The following is a 14,204-nucleotide window of genomic DNA, read 5'->3' as shown; positions in this document are numbered from 1 at the left end:
GATCGCTCTAAAAGAGCTAGCGAACGGACTGGCCAATCAGCGATTAGAAAAACTTATCAGTAACTTAATCGACTTAGGAATACGCTATATTATACTGGTTGTGCCACCAGCACCACCAGGCAGGCGGAGAGAGAGAGAGGGTAGAGAGAGAGAGAGTTAGTGTTAGCGTTCACGGTGCGATGGACGTCGATATCGCATCAGTTCGAAAACTGATACAAACAACAACGAAAATGTTACAAACAATTCGTGAATTTACGACATTAGCAGCCGTTTGAGCGTCGCAGAAACAATAATGACGTCATTATCGCGCTACAATACGATTTTAATGTGTATTTACGGAGTTATACTGTTACTGATGGAAACTGATCATGTGCAAGGTAAGTGTAAAGTTAATCCAGAGCCGATGTATTATACTGATTACTGATAGATTACCGGGGCGGGGGAAGAACTGGACAACATGTTGGTTATATACTACACTGCAGGTGTGGAATTCAACCACTTTATCTTCTCTCTCCCTCCCTCCCCTCTCTCTTTCTCCTTCTCTCTCCCTCTCTCCTCTCTCTCTTACTCCTTCTCTCTCCCTCTCTCTTTCACTCTCTCTCTCTTTCGTTCCCTCTTTCCCTCTCCCTCTCCCTCTCCCTCTCCCTCTCTATATCTCCCTCTCTATATCTCCCTCTCTCTCTCCCTCTCTCCCTCTCCCTCTCCCTCTCATCACTACTACTCTCCCTCTCCTCTCTCCTCTCTCTCTTGCTCTTTCTCTCTCCCTCTCTCCTCTCTCCCTCTCTCCTCTCTCTCTTTCTCCTTCTCTCTCCTCTCTCTCTTTCTCCTTCTCTCTCCCTCTCTCCTCTCTCTCTTACTCCTTCTCTCTTTCACTCTCTCTCGTTCCCTCTTTCCCTCTCCCTCTCCCTCTCCCTCTCCCTCTCCCTCTCTATATCTCCCTCTCTATATCTCCCTCTCTCTCTCCCTCTCTCCCTCTCCCTCTCCCTCTCATCACTACTACTCTCCCTCTCCTCTCTCCTCTCTCCTCTCTCCTCTCTCCTCTCTCCTCTCTCCTCTCTCCTCTCTCCTCTCTCCTCTCTCCTCTCTCCTCTCTCCTCTCTCCTCTCTCCTCTCTCCTCTCTCCTCTCTCCTCTCTCCTCTCTCCTCTCTCCTCTCTCCTCTCTCCTCCCTCCTCCCTCCTCCCTCCTCCCTCCTCCCTCCTCCCTCCTCCCTCCTCCCTCCTCTCTCCTCTCTCCTCTCCTCTCTCCTCTCTCCTCTCTCCTCTCTCCTCTCTCCTCTCTCCTCTCTCCTCTCTCCTCTCTCCTCTCTCCTCTCTTTACGTCTTGTATATAACTCTATTTCAAAAACAAAAACATTGACATTAAAATGGTTTGTGCAATCAGGGAAGTGATGTAGAAAGCTGTACCCATTGAGTACCAGTCCTCACTGCTTGTGTACATGGCATGGGTACCAAAACAAATGTAAGTCAGCTGCCAAAAATAGGGGTCCTATGCCTTAAAACTATCTATGACCAAGCAGGGGCACTATACGAACAGTTACTGCCCCCTCGTAAATCTAAGACTTTCAGAGAAATTACAATCGAAATTGAATCAAATGAATTTGTTTTATATACAAATTGTATACAACATTTGAAAATAAGTTACCTAGCACAATTCCCAATGAAATCACCAAAAAATTCTAAGTCGAAAAGTAAAGTAAGGATCTTTTATAGGTTTTTTTCTAGAAATTTCCTCGTCAAAACGCATCCAAATGAATTCTAGATTGATTTTTACTATTTTGCTAAGTCAATATTCCGGGGAGCGCAGAAAACTGTTTGTATATTTGGCATGTATAGAGAGAAAGAGACTGATTGTGTGTAAGGGGGTTGGTCTCTTTGACTATTCACGCAGTCAAGAGGTTTAGACAGCTCTTATGTTTACAAACCTATTATACCCACATTACTTGAAGACTTCGAGTATTTAACTTCTTGTCTGGCGCCCATTAAATACTCGTTTTATATAAAACCCACGGCCAGATATTACAATGCGGATTTCTCGTGAAATATACATGCGCTAAGTCGCTAAATCTCGGGTTCTCAAATATACGCCAACACACAAAAAAAGGAGAAAATCATTTAATTCTCGTCGCGGTCGTGTTTGGATAAAACATATCTTATTGTGAGGTTTACAAGAAGTTAAGAGGGTTGTTAACAGTGTAGGCTGACATAAGAGTTTTAGAAAATGCCCCCTTGAATAACAAATTACACCCGGATCGACACAATACGAGCTTCGTCCGTGTACAATAACTATTTAGGCCTAATGCCGTACAATGGGAACGGATCCGAGCGCGTTTTGGAGAAGATGTTTTGAAGGGTTTTTGTGCTCAGTCGAGTTCAGAGAAGAACACTTCATACGGTGCTGAATCAATAACAAGACACTTGATTCTGTAACCGAGCTCTTCGCGCTGAGAGCAAATTCTGGTTGGTTATTATACAAAAAGGCCTGATATAGATTCTGTACACCGACCCAACCCCGAGCGAGAATCACCCCAGACCTGACCGGCCCAACCCCTAGCGAGAATCACCCCAGACCTGACCGGCCCAACCCCGAGCGAGAATCACCCCAGACCTGACCGACCCAACCCCTAGCGAGAATCTCTACAAACCTACCGGCCCAACCCCGAGCGAGAATCACCCCAGACCTGACCGGCCCAACCCCTAGCGAGAATCACCCCAGACCTGACCGGCCCAACCCCGAGCGAGAATCACCCCAGACCTGACCGACCCAACCCCGAGCGAGAATCACCCCAGACCTGACCGGCCCAACCCCTAGCGAGAATCTCTACAAACCTACCGGCCCAACACCAGTAAGAATACCTCCAGACCCGATCGAACCAACCCTTAGCGAATTACTCCAAATTTAAGACTTATTACTGAAATTGATACTGTGAGAGTGAGGTGAAGTTTTCTGGAAGTTAACTAATTGTTAATAGGCTTTAAGTGGATTCTAATCCCGGCCGGTATACTCTTATGTTGCTATATATATGCATGTAGTAAGCCTTACTGTTGTTGGGTTTGGTGCCGATGTATTCGTGTCAAGAGGGTCTTAATGTCTGTCGGTAAATATAACTACATATTATATTAAAATCGGGGTCAAAAATACCTTTTCACAAAGCCGAACAAACACCGGAAGTACCTTTACGTAATAGGGGGAAGTCACTGGGTCGGCACCACTGTCTGAGGGTACCGTACCCCCAGAGCCTCTAGGGTACTGACTCGTTGCGAATAGTACTACAGGGATTCCAAGGGCTGACTGATAGGGTGCAGTGTCCCCGGGGCCTCAAGGGGACTGACAGGTAGGGCGCAGTACCCCCCAGGGCCTCCAGGGGACTGACAGGTAGGGCGCAGTACCCCCAGGGCCTCCAGGGGACTGGCCGGTAGGGTGCAGTACCCCAGGGGACTGACAGGTAGGGCGCAGTACCCCGAGAGCCTCCAGGGGACTGACAGGTAGGGTGCAGTACGCCGAGAGCCTCCAGGGGACTGACAGGTAGGGTGCAGTACGCCGAGAGCCTCCAGGGGACTGACTGATAAGGTATCGAGTTGACAATGTAACAAGCGATCGCTTCCCCCCGAGACTCAAATCTAATCGTTATAAACATCGTTAGTTGATGTAACGAATGTTTAACTGACAGAGAATATAAAGATGAAACGGATGCTGCGGATACTACAATGCATCCATCATCGTCTCATCTCCATCCTCCTCTGCTCTGGTTGTAAACTAACACGTGGTGTAGTCTGTTGGAAATACGTTCGAAGATAACTTCATCAGTATGTGTGTACCGCATGTTTAAATGCTAGGGTTAATTACCCCAGGTATAGAGAGAGAGAGAGAGAGAGAGAGAGAGAGAGTTCTATAGAGAAACTTGAGCGAATAGGAATCTCGATCCTTGCTTACTTCTGTGGGAGTCAGACCACTCCACCTGAGCTAGATAGAGGTACACGGTCGGTTGGGTTAGTCACCCTAATCAGAACGTAGTTGGGACTTGCCCCAGAGAATTTGAAGCATGTGTATGGGCCGACCCAACTGGAGACTACACGGAAGGTCGCCCAATCAGAAGTAAGTTAGGCCTTGCCCAGAGAAGTTGGAGCATCCCTGATCTGTCTTCGAGGTAGACCCAAATGTAGGGGTTAGATACCCCAATCACGAGGAAGTTGGGCCTTGTCCAGATAAGCTGGAGCCTCTCTGATCCGTGTATGGGGTAGACCCAACTGGAGGGTACACGGTGGTCACAACAATCAGAGGGAAGTTTGGACGGGGAAGTGGCGAGCCTCCCTGTTATTGGGGTAGAAGGGTGGGCCGGGTATCATGTGAGAGAGAAGAGGTTCTACCTTCCATGGGGTCAGAGCTAGCAAGGTCGCAATGAAGTGTTCAGCTTCTCTATGAATTCTGAGGGTAGAAAGAGATGATCCTAATTAGAAGAAAGTTGGGTCTATCAAGCTCCCAGTTCTCTGACTGACCACGATCGGTGTAAGACTCCTGGGGCCAGTTGCACCGTCGTGACTTAAGTCCAAAAGTGGCCTTAAATCTTAAAGACTGGTCTTAAGTTGTTAGATCGGCTATAGAACTAAGTTGGTCTCAGACTGGTCTTAAATCTAAGCCTAGGCTGACTATGCAACCAGCCCCTGGACCCAGTTCCACAGTGTTGTCAGTAAGAGTCAACTCTTTGAGTTAGAACCAGTTCATTTTCAGCGTTTAACTCAGAGTCAAATCCAAACTCAAACCGTGGAACCGGGTCCTGTAGGGTTTATGTATATATGTCGGATTCAATATGGTAGTCACACACACACGATTCGAACTCAGCGCGAACGAGAGCGAAACATCTGTGCATAAAAATGACAAATGTTTAGTAATCACGCGAACATATCGGTGCAGACATCGAGGAGCCGTGTGGAGGTTTAGTAGAGGGAGGTCGTCGGACGAGGAGCAGATACCTCCTAGTAGTTTTGACGAGGTAGGAAAGTGTTAAAAAATGCAACAATGGATGACAATGGATTCGTGTTAGATTTTTATCATGCTACGATTACAAATTGTTAGTTTCCGGGCAGAAATTGTTGAAAATTGTTCGGAAAATTACTTCACAATTTTCGATTCGAGTCAATTTTCATTGAACTCGCATATTTCGTGACTCCGTTGACGGTTCCCGAATACCGAGCTATATTCGTGTCGGGATTAGAATCGTTAACTGGCGCCACATTTTCTCGTGTAATTTGATCGGGATTTGATCGCGTTGGATGAGGACAATAGTGAAGCGATGCCTATCTCTGATTGTGGAGACATCTCGGAGCCGTACGGTCGCCTCTTAACCGTAAAATAGCACGATTACGGATAATGGTCCCGGTATTAATCACAATAAACAGGTTTCGTATCTGTTAATCCGATCTATATTGAAATATATCTAAAAATATAGCGGCGGAATGAAACGTCTGTCTGTCTGTCTATCTGTCTGTCTGTCTGCCCTTTGTCCGTTTGATTTTACTGATAAATACCCGCAGTCCTTATGAAATATGACCCGCACAAAACTAACGTCAAAATGACGAAAAAGTTCTCCACCCTACATCTTAGTGTACATAATAGAATAGAATATATCTATTTGCCACATCTACAACAAGGAATCATTATTTCAACAATATTTGTACAATATATATGGCTGGATATACTGGAAGCCAAAATGGCTGCCCCTGAGGGGAACGGTATACCCAGGAATAAACATCAAGAAAATATATGAATATGTTTATGGGAGTGGTGAATGGGAAGAACAATTATACAGGAAGACGCATACTGATTGGCTTATCCTTCAGCCTTGTAGACCCCACGTGATCAGGTTTATCAGGTTTAAAAGGTATATAAGTATGTTACTGTAAACTACAGCTCAGCGTTAGTTTGACAGAGAAAATTGACTTAATAAAAACTCCCCCTGTCCCCGTCGTTCGATTAGTTCGCATACTGAAACATAGAAAACAACATATACAGATCTAAGCGTTTTAGAAACAAGAAGAATTTATTCAATTCAAAACGTCGTCTTTTTATTTTTTTGATTGAATAAATTCTTGATTTTAAACGTTTTAATCTGAGTGTATATAGTGGGTTTTTATCTTGCTATCTGTCCATGTCTCTGTCTCCCACTCTCCATCTCCTTTCTTGCCGAATCTCCACTCTTTCCCACTCTCTCTCTCTCCCTCTACTCTCTCTTCTTGACCCTACCTCTCCGTGTCTCTCTCTCTCTCTCCCGCTCTATGTCTCTGGCAGTTGATTGTATATGTTTATTATATCATTAGTTTTATGATTATAGGCGTCATTGATATAAATGACTAAATTGGCTAACTGACTAACTGACTGACAGTTTGCTATCATTATTGATTACACACGAGACTAGATTTACCGGCGACAGCGAGCAGGCGGCGGCGGCGGCGGAGAGTCCGGTAAGACAGCCTGCAGGCGACACTCAGTCCGCACGCTCCTGATCACCGCTGATTATCAATTTATCAGCGATATAATAATGATAAACCAGCATCATCAATAATCACGTGATTCTAAATAAATCATTATCATCACTGCGTGCGCATTCATGTCGCTTATATTGTCACAAACAATTTACTAATTCCCTACTTCCGGTTGGCGGTAGGGATTGTTTAGTTGCTGTGGTGATAAATCTTTCATTGTTGAGGAGCAAAATCCGATTTTTATCTTATCAGGGGGCGCTGCAGTTGCTCAAAAGTTGGTTGTCAACATAGCGACAATTAAAAGTTCGTTGTTTTATTTATCCGCCGGATATTTTAACTAACTTGTCAGATACTGCCTGGGCCCCGGTTTTTAATCCTCGAGGCCCGGATAATAAAGGGGTGGTCTACAGCTGGAGCCCTAGATAGGAAGGGTGGCCAGCCTCAAGGAGATGGGATCGAGTATAACTCAGGTATCGACCAACTCCCTCACCCCCCCCCTTCCACTAGCTAATGATACTTTAATCCATTGAATCGATGCGTGACGGTTTGTATCACGTTTGTGACGTCATGTGAATGGCGCCAGGTAACACGGAGACTGGCGTCAAGACGCGACATCCAAATCGATCGTTTAATACCGGGATCGTCTGCGCAGCTCCGGCGCTGCTTATTAACGACCGCCGATAATATAATACCAGATAATGACGACGGTTTAATTCGAAAATCTAATCAGAAAATCTCATACCATGTCACATGAGTCAGCAATAGGTATACAGAATGATCAGTCCATCGCTGACTGACTGGAGTCAACATGAAGCACGGCGACTGTGTGTGATGTCATAGGGTGCTTTATGGAGGTAGCCATATTTCTAGGGTGGTCCGATTATTAGACTAGGGGGGCGATACTTATGATCACTGATCGATACCTCAAAGGCGCCTAAGATAAGATAAGATAAGATCATTTTATTACTCTCCAACCATTTCCGTGGTACGTGAAGGAACCGTGTAATCCCACTGGTCCCTCCGTCTACTGTGGAGTCTGGAGACACTACTCTGCCGCACCGTTTAATCGATTATAAACCCCCTCCTGCTGTCTGCCGCCGCCGCCGCCGCCGCTGACGACAGGAATAAATACACGGTATATTTATCATCGCCTCTGAATCTCACAGGACTCAACGGCGACAAGTTCATATCCGTGTTTTAATCATATCCGTTCTCTCCATCCTCGCAACAATATTACGCTGCTGCTAGGCTACAAACCTTTGATCAAGAAAAAGGTTTTCCACGATTGAAGTTGTTTGTGGCTGTTTAGAACTGTTAAGGATCTTGGAGGGGTTGGCGGCGGCTGGCGGTGCGTAGGGAGACTGCATCTATAGCTAACGAGCTCTTCAGAACAGAAAGCTAGACGGGTTATTTTCACCGCTACACCATCTGGTCTCAGTTTCAGTGTTTATTTAAAAACAAAAAAGAAACAGTAATCTAGAGAAAAACAAGCTCCCGCTGGGCTCCACTTCCGAGACTCTCTCATCTCATTCTCTCTCCTCAATTCTGAAAATCGCCTATTTTTGAAATATGTCTAGGCTGATAAAACACTCACGTTTCGACTTGCAAAGGAACAACAGTTAGAAAGATCATTGTTCAGAGGGGATGGAGGGGTGGAAGATAGCGGAGACGAGTCTCGCTCCTCAGATCTTTGATATTTAAACTGGTTTCATACAATCATAGGTTACGAGTAAATCAATATTGACAATGTAGATATCTGTTGACTGATAATTGTAAATTAATTCATTTTTTATCTATAAATGCGGGCAGTCTGTTGTGACGTTTCTAGGTCACCGCCGACCTGATTATAAGTTTTATTGATTCAAAGGGTCGCGATAATGCACATTTTTGTGTTGATCAAATATTTATTTTTAAAACAAACCTTCGATGATGCTTTTATTAAGATGTTTGTTTTTGAAAAGAAATCGCATTAGTGTCACACACAAAGTTATTCAGGTCAGTAGCCGGTCGCGGCGGAATGGGCCACGACGATTCTACTGGCCTGTAGAGTCATGGAGAAGTCTCTCCCATTCATAGGGGTGCCAAATCAAAGCCAAGGCCCTTGAAAGCTCCTGGCGATCTTGGACATGCTTTTGTTACCAGTCACCAAACGACACTTACCAGACAACGCCAGTCATAATGGTCTAGTGGTTAGCACGTTCGGTTGACAGATCCCGGGTTCGAGTCCCGATTAGGGTCATTTCGTAGATTTTTCTTGCTCGAGTTATCTTTTCTTGCTTATTGTAATACATGTACAGGTTTTCAGTAAGCTTTCTTTTTGCTAAAGAGCTGGGCCTTGAACCCCCCGACCTGGCACAATGACAGAACTTTCTTCTTGTAGATCCGCGATCTATAGGAGAGCGCCGGGAAGCACCACAACTATCTTAAAGGTGGTCGGAGAGAGATATTGGAAATGTTTCAATAAACTACGCCTCTTTCTATTGTCTAATAACAACTGTTAGTATAAGCAGCGCGGGGTATTCTATGTCAATTATTACCTCTCTTAAACAATAAACACTCACAACATCGGAACAACCATTTCGACGATTGTAAACCAGATAAAAGTCTGGACCAACTGTCTACGAAGCTTTTAAAGCGCAACTGGCACCGAAATGGCTGACACGGATACCACACGGATTCACTCTAAGTAATCAGCTCTCTCTCGCTCGCTCGCGCTTTCTGCAGTCTGTCAGGCATCACATGTTTCAGTTTGTTAACTAGATCTTCCTAAATGGGTTGTTATATATGTATATGCCGCTTTAACGCATCGACACCTGACATTTGTTTTCATAAGTATGAAAACAAAGTACCTCCGCAGTACATCTCCGAACCGACCCATCTCGTTAACACCCCCTCCCCCCCCCCCCACGTTAACACCCCCTTTCCCCGAAACTTCACCGAGTTCGCTGATGACCACCCTGGTAAAGAAGCATCATTCTTTCACGTCACAATTTTGTATTTAGTAAATAATTACGTGTATATATATATATATCTTACCTCAGCTCACGCGAGAGATACCGGTGTTACGCGTTTGAATTCTCTTCGGAACAGTGAGCGGGAAAGGAAGCCTGAGGGAGAGTCGTCAAGCCCTCGTTAAATATACTTCAAAGGGCTGCGCTGGACCGGGCACCATACACTGACCAGTTACGCATAGTCATGACAAAATTGCTCTTCAGACCGGGTTCTCGTTCGATTGGCAATATAACTATAAGGGACCGATCGTCTTGCACTGGTCTTAAATATTAGCCATCACTTCGGAACTATAGTCAGCTATGACACTCGGGCAACACAGAAGTCTATAAGTAAAAGTTTGTTAAGCTGTAGTATTGTCCCTGTAGACTGAGAGAGAGAGAGGAGAAAAACTCAATTTCCATCAATTCAGTCGTTTAGGTGTATAGTGAGCGTCTTACACGGATGTGTTCGTACATCTGGGTACAAACGTTAAGTTGTTGTTGTACAACTTTTCTCCGACTGTAGCTACAGAAAAAAAAAACACGGCTCTCAGTGAGAAGAGAAGAAGATGAAGAGAGTGAGAGAGGGAGAGAGAGTTTAGTGGCGTGTGTGTTGTGTCGACTCGTTTAGTTAATAGTTACCAGCAGTGTTTGTATACACAACGAACAAGCAGGGGTTAAAGGCCGAGGAGTATGGATGCTAGTTAACCGGGTGGCAAACACTTGAGATCGGCCGTCCCACTTTTACAGTATCTTGTTTATAATTTTTAGAGTGAGCGAGGTTGGCTCACTACAGAAAAGCAGGTCACACACAGTTAAATTTGACAAATTCATAAAAGTTTTCATATCAAGTTCTAAACTAATTTTAAATAATCTAGTCATAGTGGGAATGAAAATCTGATGCTAGCGATCTTTTTTTGTAGAGATAGGGCCAAGATAAAAGATTTTAGAGACATTTCAAATTTTTTGAAAATCATTAATTTTTATCCGATTTTAATGAAATTTGGACACAACATTGATGGTAGATAGCTAAACAAGTGTACGAAATTTCAGACTGATCCATTGATCATAGAAAAAGTTTTGATGTTGCCAAATTTTGGTACTATGAATGAGGCTATGTTTTGTTTATGTATACTGATGACTATAGGTATCAAATTACTGTTAATGTGCTCTGTGAGCTACACTAATTCACTGGATAACTCCTCCCTCTATGTCATTCAAAGATTCAAATTTTGAAGGAAATACCAACTAAAAACCTTAATTTCTCGTAGAGGAGGGCCTAAAACACATTTTTGACTGCAGAAATGAATATATTACACATTAATACATATGTCTGACAAAAAGGAGGGTCCAAATCGGATAACTGACAGAGAAAATAGGAGGTTTCCAGTTTCAACCGTTGGAGCTCTCCACTGCACTATTGCTTCATGGGTACTGCCATCTTTGACATTGATTGGGCTTTTATACTGCTCCTCGGCCTTTAAAATAACGTTAGTTTTAACGATGTATACAAACCATCAGTCATTACCTCTCAACGCCGGCTCCACTCTAACTCAAACTCAAACTATAGTCTCTCTCTATTCGGGAGGAAGGGAGAAAAAATTGCGAAGAGAAAAATATTCGTCGGTTAAAAAGTAATTTTACTATGTAGAAACCCCTTTCACTACGGCAAATATGCTCTCAAATTCTCGAGCCTGGTTTCGTGTAGGCTTGTTGGATTTGCCTGGGGCTTTTATCTGGTTGAAGTTCATAGTCTGCTGGAAATCGGTGAAAGGATGTTGGACAGAATACTTGAGTAAAATGAGAAGACTAAACTTGACTTGGAAGTTTGTGGGGACGCCTCGAAAAAATAATCAAAAAATATATTCAAAAATGATTATCACAATGTTTAATGTCCAAATTTATCTAAATTGAAATAAGTTATGAACAAAATAAACGCCGAATTTACAATTGTAATTGTTATTTTGAAACGGCAATATTGATGACGTAGTGCACATCGACTCACACATAACCCCGTCGCATGCTATAGGTATCAATGTTTATAAACATTATTGTAACGGTTTTTACGACGTCAAATCAGAAGAGATAGGTGGGCAGGATGCCCCTTCATAGACGGGTGGGCACTAGTGTCCACTGGGTCCCTTCACAAGGACAGGTGGGCAGGGTCTCTCCACACGTGCTGAGGGTCTGTCGTTTGGATGAAGGTGAAGGCGATCAGTAAAAGTAAGGCAGTTTGGCATTTCAAGTATACTCTTACCCTACACGAAATAGACGGCTTATCACATGTCTTATCTTGTTAGATAATTCTCACTGAAATTATTTGAAACGCGATCGGCGCCTGCTGCTGCCGCTGCTGCCGCTGTCGTTCGTCTGCTAGCCGCGGGCGGATACTATTGCTGCCGTCTAGCGGCAAATCTTTACACTGAATTTGGTCGATGAAATCAAATTTATTCGACCGATTTTGGGGAATTGGGAATTTACAACGAATCTATACAGCTCTCTCGACTACAACGCCATCTATGCCTCGCTTACCAGGGATTGTATAGCCACCGAGTCGGTAGACAGTGCCGCCTATGTTGAAGAAACCTCGCTTACCGGCGAATGTTTTTATTTTCTAGGAGATGTGAATTGCGTATGTACAACACGAGCTTGCAAACAGAGACAGAAAAGAACGTGTCAGGGCAGGTAAATAAACATCCGTTCGTATTAGAATTAATTTCCTTACGATTCAAAATTCATTTCCTGAATTCTTCACTTCGCTCCAACTATACATATTTTCACGGTCGAATAAGACAATTTTCGAAATCGATAAATTTCTATTGAGAGTAATATAGTTTTAAATTTCTGCGCAGGTATATGTGTTACGCGCAGAGTATCGCCGCCAGTATCGCCGATATCGGGTTAGATATAGTACGAGGATGTATCGACGATCGAACTCCGTTATTGTGCGAGAATAAAATACCGAAAGACGTCACCGGAGCCTGGCCCGTTTTACACTGCTGTAAGGACGACTGGTGCAATCAACACGTTGTACCTCAAATACCTCAATGGCTTCTAGACAGTAAGTTCCACCAGGGGGCGCTCAACCCAGACATGGCCGTACCTAGGATATTGGATTTTTTAGGGGCGGGGGTCAGAGAATGCCGAAAAGGGCAGTTCTGTTGAATATGACAATAATATTTGCAAAAATGACAATTTTCCAAAATTTTAAAAAGATTCCTCACCAAAGCACCCTCGAACTTCTCGAATCTGGGTCGCTGTGGTGATCGGGTCTGCTATTAATTTATGGACCATCGTTTGAATTCGTTCTTAATTTTCTATTTCTTCAGGGGAAGATAAGAAACGGGAACCGAAACCTACTACACCGGAACCGACATATCAATACGATGCGCATGCGTCATTATCGAACATTAAAAACAATCCGTACGTGGAGGATATATACATGCGTAAACCGGCTGATAGTCGGCAATATTCATCCGCCGGTGAAATAAACCCAATCTATATCGGAATACCGATCGCAGGTGCTTGTATCCTATTGGCTAGTGTTATATTCGCTATATTTCTACTCAGGCGAAAATCTTCGCCGCGCCCCCTACCGGGCTCACCGAGAACTAACTACTACACCGGTGGCGGCTCCTATCGGCTGCCTGGATCGTCTCCCGAAACGACTACAGCGCCGTCTAACGCTTGTTACCATAGCAACGCCGCGGACGCTACTACGCATTGTTGCGTCAGTCATAGCAACGACTCGACGGTGACCGATGATAGGAAGTATGCACTGGGAAGAGAGGGTTCTAGTGCGACGAGTGAACGGAAGTTACTGATGAAAGTTTAGCACGTTTCCGTTTAAAAGATAGCAATAAACCACGCACCTGCGTGTCGATCCCTCCCGTGTATATAAACCTATCTATGCTCTCAGGTATCTCCGAGATTAACGAATTGTAAAATATATAGATCTGTATTATAAATAAATAAATCTATTGAAATTAAAGATAATTTTCACTTTCTAAATGGAATGCAATGCATCAGGTTCGAAGTCAAATCCGCTAGATGGCGAATGTGTATTTGAATGCACGTCGGTTTGTTTAATGAGTTTCGGTTGCTCATGGAGCATCTTCACCCATGAAAGAATTCTAACTCACTAAGCTAAAGCGAGCGAGGATGCGCATGGACGTCCTAGGTTTAAATACGTCCACGGTGAAATAAGGCGTTCGATGCTATAGACTGGTTGCCTGTCCCATTCAATATATCTAATTGACGATAGGTTACCGGTCTCTCACGAGTGGACTACGGCAATTTTGACTGGTTACCGGTCTCAATCTCATTGAAGATTGAGACCGGTTACCAGTCAAAATTGTACAGGCAACCAGTCTACATCCAGCCCGGTTGTCAGTTCTGCTGGCTACTTACAGTGTGCGAAGGCCGTAGTCCCGTCGTGAAAACGCAATAGGGTTCGAAATACAAGATCCGAACGACGCCAAGCGAGACAATGTAGAGCATCAGAACCAGTGGTTCCAGATAAATCCATCTTCACCCGTCAATGGATTCGAACCCACTACGCTAAAGCTGTTCCCCGAACCCCTTGACCTCACGAGTCGTTGGAGTCGTTACTAGCCGACCAGAATCAGGTCGGGCCAATCACAGCGCTTGTTACAAACGACATTAGGCATCTATGGAATTTCCCGGTAAATGGACCAATCAGCGAACACGTAGTGAACGCGGAAGTATTGTCGCGT

At 44.2% G+C, this 14,204-nt stretch overlaps 1 protein-coding gene across 1 annotated transcript; it reads left to right on the top strand.

Moving 5' to 3' along the window:
- The first annotated feature begins 127 nt into the window (after nucleotides 1-127).
- Nucleotides 128-13,399, top strand: LOC141912104 (uncharacterized). Its single transcript, XM_074803322.1, has 4 exons — nucleotides 128-377; nucleotides 12,087-12,153; nucleotides 12,321-12,529; nucleotides 12,798-13,399. Exons 1-4 carry the CDS (start codon nucleotides 293-295, stop codon nucleotides 13,301-13,303), a joined length of 867 nt encoding a protein of 288 aa, XP_074659423.1. The 5' UTR covers nucleotides 128-292; the 3' UTR covers nucleotides 13,304-13,399.
- The last annotated feature ends 805 nt before the right edge of the window (nucleotides 13,400-14,204 follow it).

Source organism: Tubulanus polymorphus, chromosome 10, assembly GCF_964204645.1.
Source record: "Tubulanus polymorphus chromosome 10, tnTubPoly1.2, whole genome shotgun sequence".
Classification (NCBI taxonomy): Eukaryota; Metazoa; Nemertea; class Palaeonemertea; order Tubulaniformes; family Tubulanidae; genus Tubulanus; species Tubulanus polymorphus.
Note: the sequence above shows the minus strand (reverse complement) of the source record. Positions and strands in the feature narration are given on the sequence as shown.

Excerpts from the sequence above, each read along its gene's own strand:
- LOC141912104 (XM_074803322.1), top strand. The coding sequence starts at position 293 with ATGACGTCATTATCGCGCTACAATACGATTTTAATGTGTATTTACGGA. Across the intron at positions 12,154-12,320 it reads AAAAGAACGTGTCAGGGCAG|GTATATGTGTTACGCGCAGA; the intron begins GTAAATAAACAT and ends ATTTCTGCGCAG. Across the intron at positions 12,530-12,797 it reads ACCTCAATGGCTTCTAGACA|GGGAAGATAAGAAACGGGAA; the intron begins GTAAGTTCCACC and ends CTATTTCTTCAG.